Source organism: Xiphias gladius, chromosome 19, assembly GCF_016859285.1.
Source record: "Xiphias gladius isolate SHS-SW01 ecotype Sanya breed wild chromosome 19, ASM1685928v1, whole genome shotgun sequence".
NCBI lineage: Eukaryota > Metazoa > Chordata > Actinopteri > Istiophoriformes > Xiphiidae > Xiphias > Xiphias gladius.
In genome coordinates this window covers 3,450,040-3,468,645 of record NC_053418.1, presented here as the reverse complement: position 1 = coordinate 3,468,645, position 18,606 = coordinate 3,450,040, and the positions used below count along the sequence as shown (strand labels likewise).

Here is an 18,606-nt window from a genome sequence, read left to right as displayed (position 1 = left end):
GACTCTGCCACACGACATCCAATACCACCACCGTCAGCCATGTGTTAGGACCAGATAGTATCTTCTGCGGGAAATCCAAGACGGACACAGTCGAATTTCTGATTCTTGCTAACGGACGCACATACACTACGTCCGTCATGTGAATCAAAGTTTATAAATTGAGCCTAGATTCTATCCTGTTATGAGACACATGAAATGTCAAGTGTAAATGTCTCCCCACCCAGCAGAGCTCAGCACTGATGACGAAGGCAAGAGACAGGGAGGTGAAAGGGTTAATGTGGAATAATCCATCATTCACTTAAGGGGGTTGCCAGGTCTGTGATTAAGGGGGACGAGGGGACGACGGGACTGGTAGGGTGCAGACAGCCCCATTTACTGCCCGAGCTAACTGTGGTGAGGGAAAATTGGGAAAAACACAAAAATAAACAAAAACAAGGGAGAAAAAAATTTGAATCACCTTCTAAATTTGCCATCTTTTTCTTTGACACCACCGAGGTTGTTTTCAATATATATTTGAATGATACTCAGCAGACCTCCGTAAATGCATAGTTGCACGCAAACACACACACACACACAGACACACACACACCCACACACACTCTGTCACGCACACACCGACCTCCAGAAAGCGGCAACTGGCTGTGGTGGAGAGGATATATCCCAGCATGCAGCGGGACCCTCTTGAGGAGCAGTCGGCGTCATTTATAATTAAGTGGCGATGACTTATGAAAATAAATAAGTTATATATTCAGTTACACATGGACGTGCGCAGCACGGCCAGGCGAGATGACATTTACTGGGCTGTCTACAGTAATGAATACTCTATTATGGGTGTCGAGGGGGGGAGGTGGAGGAGGCTGGGGAGTGAGGGTGAGCAGGGTGAGCGGAGGAGAGGTTCTGGTGGAAGGAGGGGGCTGAGGAAGAATTTCAATGAGACTAACTTCTTTTGGTCTCACAAGTGCAAACAGATGGGATGTTCTTTTTTTTTTTTAAATTTAAGCAGCATTTATTGCCGCGTCAAGATCAATAAAGACATTTATTTTAACATTGAAACACGTGACAACATGTTATGTGAAAGGGGTCCTCAATATTAACGCACCCATCAAGCTTTTTAGCCTCTTGTAGCTTGTTGTTTTGATTTTACGTCCCATTTATTGTAAATGGTTCATTCCCGCTTCTCTTGCCAACCATGTTTCCAGCAGCGACAGCTCCTTTCAGCAAACAAGCTATGATAAATGTTGGAGGCTAGCTAGTGAACACTGTGGAGCATTTAACAGCTAAGGAGCCACTTACTTTTCTCGAGAGTTGGTAGAGACCAAACCAGAGCTAAAAATGAGAGGACTTACATTCATCAGGTGGAATTACCTTGTTAAATAATTTTTGTGCCAAAGTTGGCGACAAATTGCACGTACAATGTGAATAAAACTATTTTAAGCACTGAAATATTCAGACAAAAACTAAATGTTGGTCAAAAAAATAGAAGGTAATGTCTTCAAATCAGCAATCTGCACCCACTCCACTACTACATCACTATGTCTTTTAGGGCCGCGCGATATGACCAAAATCTCGTATCCCGATACGGGTGATTTCATATCCAGATGACGTTACATATCACGATATAGCACATTTTCTGTTAATTCAATGAATAAATAGTTTATATAAAAATACCACATGGAAAGGCCTATTTCTTATTACATTTTGAATTACATACTCAACAAATAAAAGATATTTACCCATATTTGATTATTTTTCTCCTTTTTTTTTTTTAGAACCTTTCGATTAAGCATGTAACAAAATATAATATATTAATGTATAAAATGTACTTTTTAACTATAGTTGCAAACAAAATAAATTTAGGCCTAAAATGTGAATATGGTCAAAAATACCAAAACCAAATATACAGTATAATACTCTTTAACAGTAGAACTAGCCCCTCTTTTAGGTGCGAGCCCCTCATTTTGTCATGGCTGGTCGGAGTCCTTCTCCTGTTCAGAATGACCCCGTTCTGTGTCACGTTCACTCCACTCCGTGTTTGCTTGTGTTGCCTTTATGTTAACTTCCTGCAAAGCTTCGTCCAAGTGACGACAAATGTTGCCCTAAAGAGTGTGAGTGAGTTGCGACGCAACCAAAAAAAAAAAAAACTATATACGAAGCGACGGACATTTATCTATCATTACATGATATATATCGACATATCGTACAGCCCCAAAGTCTTTCATTTATTGTTGGCCATTTTGAAACATTATAGTTTATTAAATCAGTATCTTGTATCACAAAACGGACAGTTTTTCCCTAACCTTTGACAGCTAAGCAGAGAGAAAATTCTCCTTTTCCCAAACAATTCCCCCTGGGAGAAATACTCCAGTTTTTTTTTTTTTTTAGGTAGAATACAGCGAAAATTCCTTCTACCTCGGCAACTTAGTTTACGAATAAACTAAGTTAACTCAGGAGGAACTGTTGCAGCATGCAGTAAGTCAGACAGCACGATAGTTCAGGCTTTGCTGTGACAAGGCTGTCTCATTAAACCAACACCAATGCCTCATTATTGTCAAGGGATTCCTCTGCATTCATTAGGCTGCAGTGGACCACAGCTAGGTAACCACTACTGCTGATGACCAACGTGTCAGATATGAAAAACTACATGATTTCAGACAATCCCCTGTTAATACACACCCGAGGAAAGGCCTGTTCATGGCTAATGATTTATTATAACAACAGGAACTGCCCGAATTTTTACTTTCTGCACTCAGACTGAAAAAGGAAATGCAAAGCAGGTACGACAGTGAGCCAAAATAAAAACAAATTCACACCAATCTCCCCCAGCACAACCAGTCATCTACTGTAAAAAAAATAAGCTCAGACACATCAGACTCAGTTTGTCAGGCTCAGCTCTACATTATCAGACTTGGCTGGATTCTCATCAGCCTCAGGGATGTATCTTAGCACTGATCTCAAATTACCATTTTGGCTTATGATAATTGGACAGTTGTTTAAGGGGTTTGATCAGCACTGTGACACTAGCTGAAAAATTCAGGAAATCGACAAAGTCCTTAGCTTGGTTCATAGCTTCGACCCGGACCAACAGACCCACCGACCACCTGACATCGCTGTCTCTAGAACCACGTTGATATCATGGCTGAAAACAGGACAATGTGCCTTAAATCTTCCAAACTAATAAAGTGACACATATACGAGAAACATCTCTCAGGGGTGGTCTACCACTGGGGCTTGAGGAAGGCTTTGGGACGGCAGCCAGCCCCCGCAGGCGATGAATATATTGCCTCTTACTATTAAGATAAATCAGATCATGTTTCCCAAACTGGGGCATTAGAGTGGGACAAACTCCACTAGTTGTTTCTGACCCGAGACTAATAATCATGTCACATGACAGAACGCCATCTTGGGTATACTCTCCATCACTTACATGGCTGGGTGTTACAGCCCTGGGGAAAAGTAGGAGTGTTATTTTAAGTCCTTTTTTTTTGGGAGAGAAGAAAGAAAATTTCCAGACAGAGACTTCCGTTCCTTCCTTTTGTGTATGTGTCAGCCGATTTTTCAATAAGAGGGCGGCAATTTAATTCAGCACTGAAGTAAAAACACTCAACTGGGTTATCTTGCTCAGGCAAGTCTAACTCTGCTAAGTTGTTGATTGTACCGCACAACAGTGAAAGATGTCAAACTTCTACTTCTTCTGAGGAGAAAAGGAACGTTCTTATAAGTAGACACCAACATGAATACTGTAAAAGATGAGGCCTTAAATGTTTTTAGCGTAATATATTCGTTGAGCACTTTCACATAAACACTGGCACCACATTTTGACTCTTATCCTGGTTTTGGTCCCTATTCCGAAGACGATATGACGTCGTCACTCTGGTTTCTGGCTGCCTTGACCTTTACTGCACTCTGCCGGGTTTTGGCTTCTCCGTAGTTTCAACAGCTCAGTTAAAGACATCGACGTCAAAGAACTGACCATTTAAAGCAAATATTCATACGGTTAGTTCTGACATTAAGGGTTAGGCCCTTTAACGGAGCCCTCAAAGAATCTGAGCCGCAACCAGGATTTTGCTGCGAGAACTGACCCACGCTAGTAAACTAATGAATATATTTATGAACATCAGATCTCTGTAAAGTGAACAAAAAACAATAGGATAATAAACAATACATAATAAATAAACGATACTAAAAGCTTGCTACATATGAAGGAGGTCTGGGTGGTGGGAGGAGCTGCACGAACAAGTGGCGTGGCATGGGTGTTACCAGCAAAGTAGTCGGGAGTGTCCGGTTATAAAGGCCGCCATGTAGTCCTCAGTGAATACGATTGGATGTAACTAATCGACTGGTAACCAAATAGCTGACACCTAATCAGCTAATGCAAGACTTCAGAGAAACAACGCTGTGCTGCTTCAACGGCAGATGAACAACAAGCGATAACAATAAATCTGCACCGGTGCAAATATCATCACTGCATTGTTTGTCGTCATGTTGTTTTGTTTTACTGACTATTATGTTACTGTAGTTGAGGACACACTTACGCACGTTGCAGACAGACAGTGGTCGGAAACCTGGATAAGGTTTTAACATGCCACAGTATCCCAGATTGAAGCACTCGGGGTAGTATAATGCAGTTTATCAAAAAGGGTTTTCCCAGGTTTCTGAAACCAGAATCTGATGTTTACATGCACAAAACCATAACCGGGATGATGCCTCTTGTAAAGTATTTTGTCGTAGCTACTGCCGAAACCCCACTTTTCTCTATAAACTTCCCAAACAGATACAGGATACAAGGAAGGTCTGCTGAGTTTGAAAAACATTTGAGTTTCCTTTTATAGCCAACTGCACAGTTTGTATGGTATAAAAAAATCACTTTAATTGTAAAACATTCAAAGTGAGACTTGCTCGTAGCAACAATTCAGAAGAAATACAGAATAAATGCATCAAAAGGCAGTGTCACACTGGTTATGGCTGTATGGTAGCAACACCATCATTCACGTCCCATTTTATGAACCCTGGGGGGGCCAATCAAATATCCTCCTTCCGCTCTGAAAATCTGCTCTGCGATCAGAGGCCAGAGGCAGCCAGTGACAAATCATCCCCTGCATCTGGAGTCTGTCTCTGTCTCCTAAAGACATTGAAGGATTTGTCTCCATCTTCGCCTTTATGCTGGGATGACACGTTGTCATTTCAGGCTAGCAGGTGGCCCTTTGTCTATGATGATCTATTGATTTTCCTCTCTCCTCCTCTGACTTGATTTCTCATTCTCCCACTCGTCGCTGTTGTTCACCCCTAATCATCACCTGGAGAGAGGGTGGAAGGACGAACAGCTGTAGCCAGCAAAAGTTAAAAAAAAAAAAAAAAACAAGAAAAAAAAAGATGCAAATAAAGAAAGGTGGAGGGAAAAGCAGAGCCCCACTTTTGACTGGCTGCTGAATTGTTGATGCTTCCCTTTTCAGCTGTTGTTCAGCTTTGTGACATATCTACCGAGGATATCCGAGCGACTAAAGAGAATCAAACACGGGCTTCACAAGAGACCTTGCACAGGGAGGGGAAAAAAAAAAACACTTTGACACTTTGTACGCCCACCCATCCACTCAGAGATCATCTCTGAGAGGTTGTGCAGCACTTTAACAACAAAATACTACTTCCACCTTTGCCTCTGAGAGACAACACTCATCATCTGCAAATCCAAGTTGCTTGACAGAAAGTCAACTGATGCTCTTTTTCCTATGAGAACAATGTCTTATTGCCATGTCAAGTAGAGCTGGCCTTGCCTTTTTAGTTCCGACCGAATTGACTCCGAGAATCAATTATTATTAAGAATACTAAAAACTAAACCGAGAGAATCGTAGCCTTGTTTATTTGATCCAACATTGCCTAATTTAAACCATGATTTTTTCTGATAACATTAAACACTGATGCACAAGGTAGAGAAGTTTGTTGTAGAAAAAAATGCCTTTACACTCTGAAAAGCCTCTTTGTAGCCTTGCCAGTGGCCTGGCTTTCCAAACAGCAATGTCGGTCGGTCGGTCGGTCCACCACTTTGGTCCAGACTGAAATACCTCAGACAGCTACTGAATGGACTGCTATAAAATTTCGTACAGACATCAATGGTGCCCAGAGAAGGAATCCTGATGACTTTGGAGAGCCGCTGACTTCTCCCCACTGCGCCACCATCAGGTCAGAGATTTCACTGAGAAATATTTCAACATGAGCTCGATGGCTTTGTTCCTAGACAATTAATCCTACGGACTTTGGTGATCCCTTCACTTTTCCTATGGCGCTACCTTGAGGTTAGCATTTGTGGTCTCAAGTGAGATTTCTCAACAACAATTAGATGGATTGGCATGAAATTTGGCACAGACATTCACGTTCCCCTCAGGATGAAATGTAATAACTTTGGTGATCCCATGACTGTTCTTTAGCGCCATCGTCTGGTCAAGTTTTACTATGTCCAGTACCTTGGTTTATGACTAAAGACCTGAAAACTAATAACATTTCCATAAGCCACAGCTTTACTTTGCGTGTAGTGCAAATGTAATCAGCAAATGTTTGCATGCAAACACACAAAAAGCTAAGATGATGAGCATTACAGACTATATAGCTGTCATTAGCACAGATGTAGACTCTCTTGTTTAAGTATTGTGTGGGTATTTGTACTGAACCTCAGGCAATGAGGGTGAAGTCAAAGTTTTTAATAAAAACAAAAATTACACAGGTGGGACTTAATTAGAAAAAACCTGTTCTGAGTGTTTTGTGTTATTATTTTAAAAGACTGATTTTTGATTTTGCCGTCTCTAAAACAAAAACCCATCTTCAGTGGATACTAAAACCTCACAAAAATATATCTATCCTGAATGATGAAACTGTAAAGTGCTCCACTTTCTAACTGAAAAGTCAACAACCTCTTTGAAGGCCACTCCCTCCTTAGACTAGAACCAAAAACATGCCTCTAGCCATATACAGTATAATTCAGACGGAGACTGTTGATGTTAAAATAAAAATCAATCAAGCGGTTGTCTGCAATACATCTATCCCTCAAAATCCTCCTTATTATCATGATCAGAGCTCTCCATGATCAAATAATAGTGATATAATATCTTTAAGCTCTTACCTGGAGGCCCGTGGAGTTTGGCTTTCTTTACTGGAAGACAAAAAGAAAAAAAAAGACAGATTAGTCACAATATACGAAACAAGGACACACATCTGTAGTCCCAGTGTGTTCATTTTATTTCTCTTGCACGTCATTTCAGAATTTCGCCGTTGTGTTGCACCATTCTTCTTTTTTTAATGAAGTTGTAATGCCATTTGTGTCATCTTCATTTTGGCAGTTATGACGGTTTTTATGAACCCTCCACGACAGGTTTTCCTCCAACCTGCACACACGCTTCGCTTTTCTCCGCTGTGTTTTGTCGCAGCAGTGTCTATCTTCTCTACTCCATCACTGAACCAAACCGGGGTTAGACAAGGCGCAGTGGGGAGAGGGCAGAAGATTTAAAATGTTTATGAGACATGCATGAGACATCATTTTAAATCTATGTTAAAATGACATAAAAGGAAGCGGACAATTCACACCCAGAACTTGAAAACAGCTTGAGATCTCCGCCACATTGTATTTGTGTTCAGAGAGCAATAAATTGGATAGGTGGAGGATAATATGGACGTTAGTGTATGTCATTAATACTTTCTACTGTCTGGTGTCCGCGCATACGGTAAAAGAATCAAAAAAACATGCCAAAAAGTATTAAAACACATAGTAAACAGTCTTGCACTTTATTTTCTACAGTCGAACATGTCAAACTAACTATTAAAAATGATTTTAACTAAGAAATTGAGGCTTTTGTATTTAATGCGAATGATTATTTTCGGATGATTTCCTCTTCCGAGTAAGCTCATTATTAAAACACAAAACCATGTGTCTGGATTGGCACTGGGCAGTGTAGGTAACGTAGTCGAAATGTATTCTGTGTGAATCAACAGCCACCAAAGGAAACGGGCAGCGAAAAGACAATGGACACAGTCTGCTGCTAAGTACATAAATATTCACCCACTCAGAAAGGCAACGGTCAAGGGTTTGCTCTGTGGGTGGACAGGTGCACTTCCTGTTGTATGACACACATTTCTCATGACAGAAGGTGAACCGGAATTATTTCAACAGCATGTGTTTTCTATCGAAAGGGCCACTTTATTGCTGCGTTTATGGTTAAATCAAGCCACTTCACCTCTTCCAACACACGCTAAGGACTTTCAAATACATTTAGATATCAGGGTAATCAACCCCTTTCGTCTCTGAAAAGGGTCATTTTTTTTCCCCAAGAGACACTGAATCAAACGTCTTTGAGTAATGTGAGACGGTCGCTCGCGCTGCTGAACCCCCCAGAGAGTTCAAACTTTGTCGCTCTAGCGCTGCATAGAATAGCTGAAGATTTTGGTTCTCCCACTGAGCCCAAGACTATGATTATGACAAAGACTGAGGCTGAATCCACTCTCATGACCTGTTTTGCATAAAACCCTCAGCAGACGTTTCTGGCAGACAGATCTTAGACAAGCCAACTGAACACAACCAAGTACCAGAGGGCAGACAGACGATACAGTTAGCGGGGAAGCTGAGGTGGTAAAGAAAGGAAGTGAAGAAGGAAGTGCAGCTAAAATGCCAGATATTTCACTCGGCAGCTGGTGGAGACCAAACCAGAGTAAGTAAACGAAAGGTGCATTTTAAACTTACATTCATCGGTTGGACAGAAACACAACGACATGTCTGATAAATATTTAAATAATTACGCCTTTGCTAACATGTTAGCCACAGCAACTTGTATAATGTACTGTAGCTTTTGAGATTCATTTACGTAATGTTCTTGATCTGCTGCCTAGCTCTTCATCTGTTTCCTACCTCTTTAGACTGTGTCTTATCTTATCTTATCTTATCTTATCTTAAAATAGCTGAGGCTTGTGTCTTTTGTGTGCAAAAACTCTGGTAGTTTGTGCAAAGTTTAATTTTTTCTTTTGCATTTGCACAACAGAAACTAATTTGAAACACCTGTGAAAAGAAATATGACGTTCACGTTCTTGATGGCGTCACTCCAGAATGCACCAATTCACATATGGTAGGGGCTGTGTTATACTGTGTTTCTCTCTTCCAAACGGGGGGCATGGCAAAAAAAGAACGGTTTAGGAACCACTGCTATAATGTCTTTGATTTAAGTTAGCATTGCATTTGAAGAGATAACAGAGTACTACTGTGTCTCAGAAACTGCCGTTGGACAAGAAACCACACTAATATCGTGTGTATTATGTAAAAATTAAGAAGTCTTAAAGAAATGATAAAAACAACAGCAGTTAGATCTGCAGCACAGAGTGTCCTGAAATGCCACAGTGTCTTAAAATGCCAATATGTTCTGGGCTTCAGGCTTAAAAGTCTCTGACACTGATCTAAAATGCAATTACCCCCCCCCAGGAAATGTCTTATAGCCATTTTACTATGCAGCAGTATAAAGGTTTATTCCCTTTTAAGGTAATTCAGTTGTTTAAATCGAGTTTAAATGCATATTCTCAAACAGGGAGCTCAATACGTCCGTTCAATCACAGCCCAAAAGTGCGAGATGTGATAAGAGTCGCGGACAGAGAGAAGAACACGCAGAGAGAGAGAGAGAGAGAAAGGGAGGGAGAGGGAGAGGGAGAGAGATCGTTAACAGGTCATTTGTCTTAGGCTGTCAGCACAGTTTGCCTTGTGTGTCAGTCGTGCCAGCTTGGCAGAGGCTCCCAGGAAGCCCGGTGGCCTGGTTGGTCCGGTGCCAACTGGGCCCTCACAATACCTGTGTGAATGGCCTGACACGGTGAAAGAGACTCATAGTCATGCTACAGGGAGTAACAGGGAGGAGAGGAGAGGAGGGGCGAGAAGAAGAGGACATTCTAGATAAGATAAAGGTGCATCTACTAAAGGCTTGCTAGTAGAAGATGAAACATTCAGCGTTTTATTTTTTTATTCCACATATTTGACATCCAGCAGTGCTCTCTTCAAATGTTGTTTTTCCAACTTCTTATTTGAAACCTCTGCTGTCTGAAACACCGACACCGCTGTCGTTACAGCCTTGTCTGAACCAGCCGTGGCCCCCTGAGTCGCCCCCACTGACTTGCCTCATGCTGTACACTGTTTTAATTTAAGCCAAAGTGGTTTGGGGCTTATTGGAAATGGTGTTCATTGCAGGCTGCTACAAACGCACACTAAATAAACAAATAAATTGAGTTATGTCATGTCCACCGAGCACATTTATTTTGCTTTGCAAGTGATGTATTGCCGATTTAATTCAGAGTATTGCCACGTTTGCCCAATGCTTCCTAGCAGTGCATGGGGCAGGGAGTGTAAAAAGTGTGTGAGAGAAGCGTGTGTATCCTCTTAGCAGAGTCAAGCTAAGTGGATACACATGCTTCATTAATACCTGATGCTTCCCAAGGGAGACGCTATGTAAGGACACCGATCTGTTCGAGGCTTCCCACTGTTTGTTAGGGCTTACATTTCCAGGCAAAATGACAGCTTAGTTTACATTTGTCATCATTTGTTGCATGATTGCGTTGATCCCAGGGTGGCAGTTTATTGCTTTTGCTTATGCGGAGAATTGGGTCAGAATCTGAGCAGCGCCACTGAAGCTGGTGGGGATTTGCAGCCCAGCTTTTATGTGTCAAGATGTTTTACAAACCTCTTGGGAGGGGGTTTTCTTTTTTTTTTTTTTTTTTTTTTTTTAAATCACAGCAGCATAAACTTGAGATTTCATGACATTCTTCATAATCTATCACTTTGCAAATGAGTAAATAAAAAACGGGCCTCTACTGCCCCTGTCAAGGCAAAATCTGTGTGTAATTTTATTCTATGCAAATAGAGAAACGATCAATAACGTTAAGTCACATCAATCATAAGCCAAATGCTGAACTTGAAGCAGCGCAGAAGCAAAGTGCTGCTCTCAGCTCTGTTACTTAAGGTGTCTGAGCTCAGTCATACAAACTCCGAACCACAGCAGGCACTGTAAATTACTTGGCTGATGCATCCTCTTCTGTTTGCCAGTGCGATCATCACCTCTCAGGACCAAAGCTGCTGTAGCAGAACGCTTTTCAGAGCCTCACTGATCGTCACTGAACTGACAGTAAAATACACACTTTCGAGGGGTCTGAATAAAAGGGACAATCTGTGAGATTGTCATTTCACGGCCGAGCGATGCCAGCTGTCCAGTCTCACGCCCCAACCCTAATATAGTGCTTCACACGACATATTCTGAGCATCAAGTTGGTCGTACTGGTCACACATTTGTCGAACAGCACGTCAATACCAAAGGCAAAACGAGCCTAAATGTCAATGTTGCAATATTTTTGTCGGGGCATTCTCCAGTGCATTTCTTTAAAATTGCGAGAAACGTGAGTCCGATTAGATAATTCCCAAATTTTTAGGGATGTCCCGTCACAAAACACGACAGGCATCAGGTGTGGCTGTAGCGCAACATGTGACTTTTGAACGTAATGTCGTGGCCAGAACAAGAAGATTAACAGGTATGAGTCTCATGTTACAGTAAAATATACGGTGCTAATATACAGTACACCCAACCACAGAACTGATTTTGGTGGCCCACATCCTTTGTCCATTCGGAAATAATTCGTTCTTCCCATTTATTATTTCTTCCTTCCAGAAGTCTGAAAATGTAGTTTGAAGCGAGGATTAAACAAAAGTCTGTGAGAATGGTGCATTCGTGTGCACTCATACAGCTTGGAAAATTGGTTTCCTTCTCATAATGCAATAAAGTTTTGCAGCCGACTCTCAAGTGTCAGATGCTGGACCCCCATAAATAAATTCTAAACCCATGGGAAACACAGTTACACACCTTAGGTATTACTTATAGGTTTTACTATTAACTACTGTTTTGTTTTATTTCCATTTAATTTTTCTTGTGTTTTAAAGATTATATTATTCTGTACAGGTAACTTGTAAGTTTACACGTAATGAATTGTGCTTCATTAATAAAAATGCCTTGCCTCGGCTAACGTGTTTGGTCGGCCAAGTAAACAATTGTCAAGAATACTGAAGAGTTTTCCCCCTAAATTAACATTGCAGCCCTATAGCGTTGGCGTCACAGTGGACCGTTCAGAAAGAGGACTAAGATTGAGGAAGCAGAACATCATCCTTCCACTCCACACGTTCTTCTTCCTTGTCGAAACCTGTTGCCTACATTAGACGCAATTCAGCTCAAGTCGCCATCAGTTGGCTCGGAGACTCGGGTGTGTTTTGCTAGCAGCAGCTAAGGTAGCCCGGAGCTGTTAGCCTCAAGCAGAGATGAGGAGCGGGCCGCAGAGGTCCAATAATCTCACTCCTTCTACCCCCAGGTTTTCCAACCTGTAGTCTTCAGATGCCAACCGATCTCGACTCGAGTGACATCACTTGAGGCAATTTATCCAACTTCACGCAGCTCCCTCTCGAGCCACAGAAGGCTTCATACAACCTGTTCACATATGAAGAATTACTCCCTAAGACCTGTAAACAGACGCCGATGTGTGAAGTCTGTGTTCGCAGTTCCCCTTTAACACAATTAGAAAATTAATTTCGCTTCATTTTCATTTATTGATCTTACTGGCAGGGGGACCGTGCACCATTCAACGGACAAAAAACATAAATGAGTCAAGTTATCCACTGAGCCGGGTCAGATGCCGAAACACACCCTAACAAATCGGGTGGAACTAAGATGGAACATACAGTAGTGGCACAATTCAATCATTCTCTGTTAGTCTGAGAAAGTAATACGGAGCTCAGCGTCACATTTCAGTGCTAGGGGAGGTCAGCATCCCTCTGGGCAGAGGTAGTAAAGCAGGCCAGATATCAGACACGTGTCCGCCGGAGTGATTGAATGAGAGGATGCGTGCTGCTGGCGACCGAGCGTTCGGCTGGTGGGATAATCCCTCCCAGCCTAATGCCTTAAGCAGGGCTGAAACCTACCAGACCCTGCTGCATTGTGCTGTGGATGAATAACAAAGAGACATCGTTGTTTGGGAAAGTGCAGGCTTTTTACCTTTGACGAGAAAAAGTTTACTTTTTACCTTATTGAGCTTCAAAAGCTTTTTGAAAAGCTTAACAAAGTGAAGATGCTGAGGAAAGCCATGGTGGATATTTGGGGGAAACAACAGGCTGATCTTCACATGAGTCATGGATTAGATTAAACCTGCTGGTGAAGTGCTGTATTGTTTAGGAAATATTATGTCATTGTCACATCTGTGACGTCTGACTATGCTACAGATGGCCCACCATTTATATTTTTGCACAAAAAAAGAAAAAATTACATTTGAGCAGGCTTGCGACTTTGGCAATCTGCTCAGCACTCATGCATAGACAAAGCTTAAACAAATGCACTCACATGAACACTACCAAACACGTTTTTCCCAAGAAGCAGAGGGGGAAGACTTTGCTCCTCATTTAAAAATTGTTTTAAAGCATAATTCAGTTTTATTACAGCTTTGGTCCGATATTCATCATTGGGGCCATCATTTCTATCAGTTATGATACGACTGTACTTGCTAAAGTACAGTAAGGCCTGAAATCTGCTAATGCCGTCACATCACGACAACAAAGCTTAACAGGGCGTGAAACACAGGCAAAAAGATGATCAGGCAGGCTGTAAACAAGTTTAGCCAGATTATCTAAACCACTTCATTTGGTGGGAAACCTGAAAGCGAGAACTTCTGAAATTTTGTTCATAATCTCTCATTGCACAGGAAAACTGCGCGTGCACAACTATGGACTGTAAACCGTAATGAAGGTCTACAACAGACTCCTACTACTACTCCCTAGTCCACTTGGAGTCCGCCTGGAGGACGCGTGCGCAGTTGGTGCCCCTTGTAGCCTAGTCCGTTTGATCACAATAGACTGGAGGGTGCGCTGACGTCCGGTACACGGGGGTCTCCCGCACACCCTCTGATGACGAAATTTATGTAACTCTACCCCGACCCTTGTGGACCATCGCGTTCTCACGGATGCGGAAGCTACAATACAGGTCGCATGAGTCCGCAGGTTGACATGTAGTGTCTGCATGTGGCCACATGCGGCTGTACGTGACAACTAGTCCCCGGCTTGCGGTTCTAAAGCAGGGGCTTTCAAAGTCTGATATTATCAAGACAACATTCTCCATCTTCTACCATGGATTGAATGAGTTTTGCACTTGAGCCCTGTTTTTTTTAGCCTATATTTGTTTACATCTAGGACCCATTTAGAGTATACTGAACTAACTGTTAGCCGTTCCTGCTTGCAGTGTACTCGTGGATGTACAAACAACTATCACTGGATTATTCTGATGCTGAAGAAAATGGATAAGATAAGAAAAGATTTGCTCTTTGGTAATTAATAAAGTAAAAGATTACTTATCAAGCACATCATCAATGTTTTCTTCACTCATTCATTTCTCTCAGGTCCACTGACACCTAAAAAAAAAAAAAATCTGCTCAACAGCGGCGATAGACCCGACACACTCAGCAGGTAGACAGGCGCAGGCCAGTGTCAATACAAGAGGCCAGACGGTGGATCTATTTTTATCTCCAGTCCTTCAACTCGTGGTGGGTTTGAGTGTGTGTGGAGGTCGGCAGCCCGGCGGCCATGTCATTAACACCCTCTCACTTCCATCAAATGGCAGCCCCTGCGGACCTCGACAATCCAACCTAAGAAATACAACTAATGCGGATCTATGTGTCCACCCACGTGTTTCTGTGCGCCGGTCACAATACACTGACCCAGGTGTGCTTGAGAATTTTACGCAGGCTTCTGTGCCACTGTTCAATGGCATATCTTTGGCCTCTGCTAAGAGTGAACTCATGCAAACAGTCCAGTTCCCATTAGTGAAATCATTCAGTTAAAACAAAAACAAAACAACAACAGCACCATAATAACACTAATGCCACTAGCATGCGAAAAAGCTACAGAATAAGGCCGTGTGCCAAGAGGCCAAACACCTGTTATATTATGAATTGATCAAGAGACGGCGAACAATCAGGCGTGGCCGCCATTGTCACTGATTTTAGCTCATCACAGATACATCGGTATCGGTACATATGTCAAACATTTTTGAATTTTCCCAAACCGGAAAATAATTTACCCAAAATAAAAAGGTTACTGTTCTTCAACCCTTTTGATTAACCCTGGTCTCCTCTGAAAGAAACTCTTTCAAGTTCGCAACCAGAAAGTCAGAATGAGTAGAAGAGACACGTAACCAACGTTACAGAGTTGGGCAAACATGGTAGAAATGTACGTTTTTTTTTTACCTCCCCCTTTTTTTTGGCGTAAAAAAGGGATTATAAGGCCTGTACTTAGTCATAACCCCAAGTCTGAACCACTTCTGCGTCAACAGCGGTTGCAGTGATATGTGGATCCTAAGATGCTTTGCGCAGATAGAATCGGGAGACTTAGAGCTTTCAAATGATGTATAATTTGTCAAGGTTGTCCGTTACAGACCACAACAAACCTAAAGTAGCGCTACCAAGTCCTAAGCGTCCCTCAAGCGGGGCGGCGAGTTTTAAAAGGTTAAGTTAAAAAACACAAATAGGATAAATTGTCATCAGATTTTTCAATCTCTCAAATATTGATAGTGGTCAGGCTCTATTGAACAATGTCGGCGTTTGACTCACCGTAAACGCAAGATCTACAAAAGTTACCAAAAGCAAAGGCAGCTTTTGTCAAATAAATGTTTGCCCCAGAGATTACATACACCCTAGTTTCCTCATCACTGGTTAAGATTAGACACTCTTTCTTACTCTTTTTGTCTTAATTCACTCAGTTTATAAAATTTTCCAAATTCAGTGAATGATATTTACACTGTCAAAGATATGCCTTCTGTTACGTATTAATTGTATACTGTATATATATGTATGTATATGTATGTATCTCTCTCTCTCTATATATATATATATATATATATATATATATATATATATATATATATATATGTAGATATCTCTCTATATATATCTATATGTATATATCTATCTATATATCTCTCTATATATAGAGAGATAGATAGATATATGTGTATATTGTGTTTGGAAATTAACCACATTTGCGATTAATTCGTCTTTAACTGAAATATTGTCATAGAAATTGTGTATGTTTTGAGCCTTTGCCACATACATGACCTTCAATCAACACATCCAAGGTGTCGGGGCCTCTATTAGGATTTAAATAGTTTTAGTCTCAATCTTGACTCGGTTTCAGTTTAGTTAGTTTTGACTACAAGACTAGAAGTTAGCAAATCTGAGTCCTGTATAATCATGGCTGATATCACAGTTTATTTGGCTACTGGAATTCTGGTTTGCTGTGGACATGCACGTCGTTCATTATTCATTCATTGCTCCGTTCGCATATTTGCCATCATTGGCTTAAGTTACATAATATGCCTTTGCTTGCCTTTCTGAATGTTTTTCCTCTGTCTCTGCGTGCTTATGAGCTGCAGCAGCACACATACCTCACTGCAGCCTGCATAATCACAAATTAACAGAGACTCCTCTGCCTGCTGTGACCCCGCTTCGCCACGATAATGAGCCAATTAGAGACTCCTCAAGACGTCCAGGAGTGATCAACTAGGAGGGGGGCCCGGGGAGGCAATAACACACACACACACACACACACACACACACACACACCCAGGTATCATGCATCCCTAAGTCCTTATCTAAACCCTCAAAAGTATGTGTCTTTCCTAACTCTGAAATGTAATGTGCTCACCCTACGCACTAAATTACTTGTTGCCCACTCCAGATAACAGGGAATAATGTCATGCTACACAGCACTGTGCAACACTTCGGTTTACCACAACTAGAGGTGAAGCAGTTCACCGACAAATCAAACAGCCCATCGACGGAAAAATCATTTAGCAACAGTTGAAATAATGACATCACATCTCTGTAATCTCTTGATTTGTCATCAGGAGCCCCGAATAGATTTCTCTGAGCTCAGGTGAAGGAAAAGTCTGAGTCGAGACAAGCGGCCAGCCGCAAAGATTAAGCGTAAGGTGAGGCTGTCGGAGGCAGGCAAGACCGACACCAGGAAGTGGCACTGTGTTGAAAGGGAGGGAATGAGAAGAGGGAAGTGAAGTCCCTGTCCCACGTGAGTCTCACACACACACACACACAAGCATAAACACATATACACAGCGAAGCAAAAGCAGCAGATGGCCAGGGGATAATTCCCTCTCTATCCCCACCCCCCCCTCTCTTCCCAGACGGGCCGCTGGAGCTTTACTCTTGTCCCTGCCATTCCAGCACGGTGCGCCGGTGCACTGGCTGACCTGGTCTGTTCTCACCTACTGTCCTGGGGCATCTGGTGGCCTAGAAAAATGCTCTCAGATATTACTTTTATGAATCTACACCATGCCTTTTACAAAATAAAAATTAAGCAAGCTCCAGCTTTTGTCGCCGACCTGCGCGAATGACAATGAGATTGAATCCCCTCGCTTCTATCTCCACATGACCGACAGTCCGCCTGTACGTGTTTATCTCTCATTACTGCAGTATAATTTCCTCTAATGCCATTTCTTCACAGTAGCCTGTATCCACGCTCAGCGACCGATGCAATACCATTACTGTATGCATTTATTCCACTGCTAATTGCCATCCAGAAATAGCCGAGTGTGGGTACCGACTGAGCTGTCAGAGACTGATTCCTCCCATCCTCGGCTTTTCATCTGCAGCCACTCACTCTCTGCAGAGGACTGCCAGCCACCTTGCAGGCTCTGATGGCCCTCGACACAACAGGGAACGAGGAAAGAAGGAAGAGAAAAAAAAAAAAGGCTCCCCAAAAAAGTATCAGGGCTCTCAAGAAACAAGGACGCCACTCTTGTGGTTTGTCTGCATTTCCCCTCAATGACATGAAAAGTCTGGGTTCCTTTCATCAGGGGAGCGAGCGTCCGCCATGTCCGGGGAAAAGACTTAAACCCTGGCCTTAGGGCAGACATTTTTGTTGTCGGTCAGGAGGATGAGGCAATACAGAAATTATCTCTCAAAAATTTCAGTAAACTTCATATCAGGTTAATAATAGATTGTTAAAAAAAATAAAAAATAAAAAATAAAAAACTTTTAAACGACACCTGTCAGTCTGCCTTAAAAAGCAGAGCTTGTCCTCCTGAGCACATCAGCACCAGTCACTTCAGCAAGTGCCCCAAAAATGACATGTGTTAACATCGAAGCGACAAAGCCCCTTAGCAGCCGTAGTTATTAATACAGGAGCAAAAGAGTCTAAACCTAACCGAACCTTAACCAGGCGGTGTCACATAATAAAACAGGTTTACTTTTCAACGGTGGCTCCAGCGATTTGGGAAGGATAAAACCATGAAATATCATGTCGTCCCGCTGATAAGGGGCATCAGACGGGAAAAGGCTTGCACGTGTAGATTTGGAGGGCAGTTACGGGAGACATATTTGGTCACTTGGAGGATTCATTGAGAACCACACCTCTGTTTATGTGTGGCCAAAAACAAAGTTATCACTTTATCATCCTCAATGTACTCTGACAATGTCCATAAGTAAATTGTCTAAGTCCTGTATAATTTAAACCTGCAATAGCTTAATTTTTCGGGCCGCTTGTGGGGAGTGGAAATAAGCAGT

The 18,606-nt window shown here is 42.1% G+C and overlaps 1 protein-coding gene across 1 annotated transcript in view; it reads right to left on the bottom strand.

Moving 5' to 3' along the window:
* Positions 1–18,606, bottom strand: part of LOC120804901 (protein unc-13 homolog B-like) — a 170,117-nt gene that overhangs the window by 147,379 nt on the left and 4,132 nt on the right. Inside the window, exon 3 of the mRNA XM_040154625.1 lies at positions 7,109–7,138. Within this exon, the coding sequence (XP_040010559.1) occupies positions 7,109–7,138 (30 nt within the window). The remainder of the gene's footprint in view (positions 1–7,108; positions 7,139–18,606) is intronic.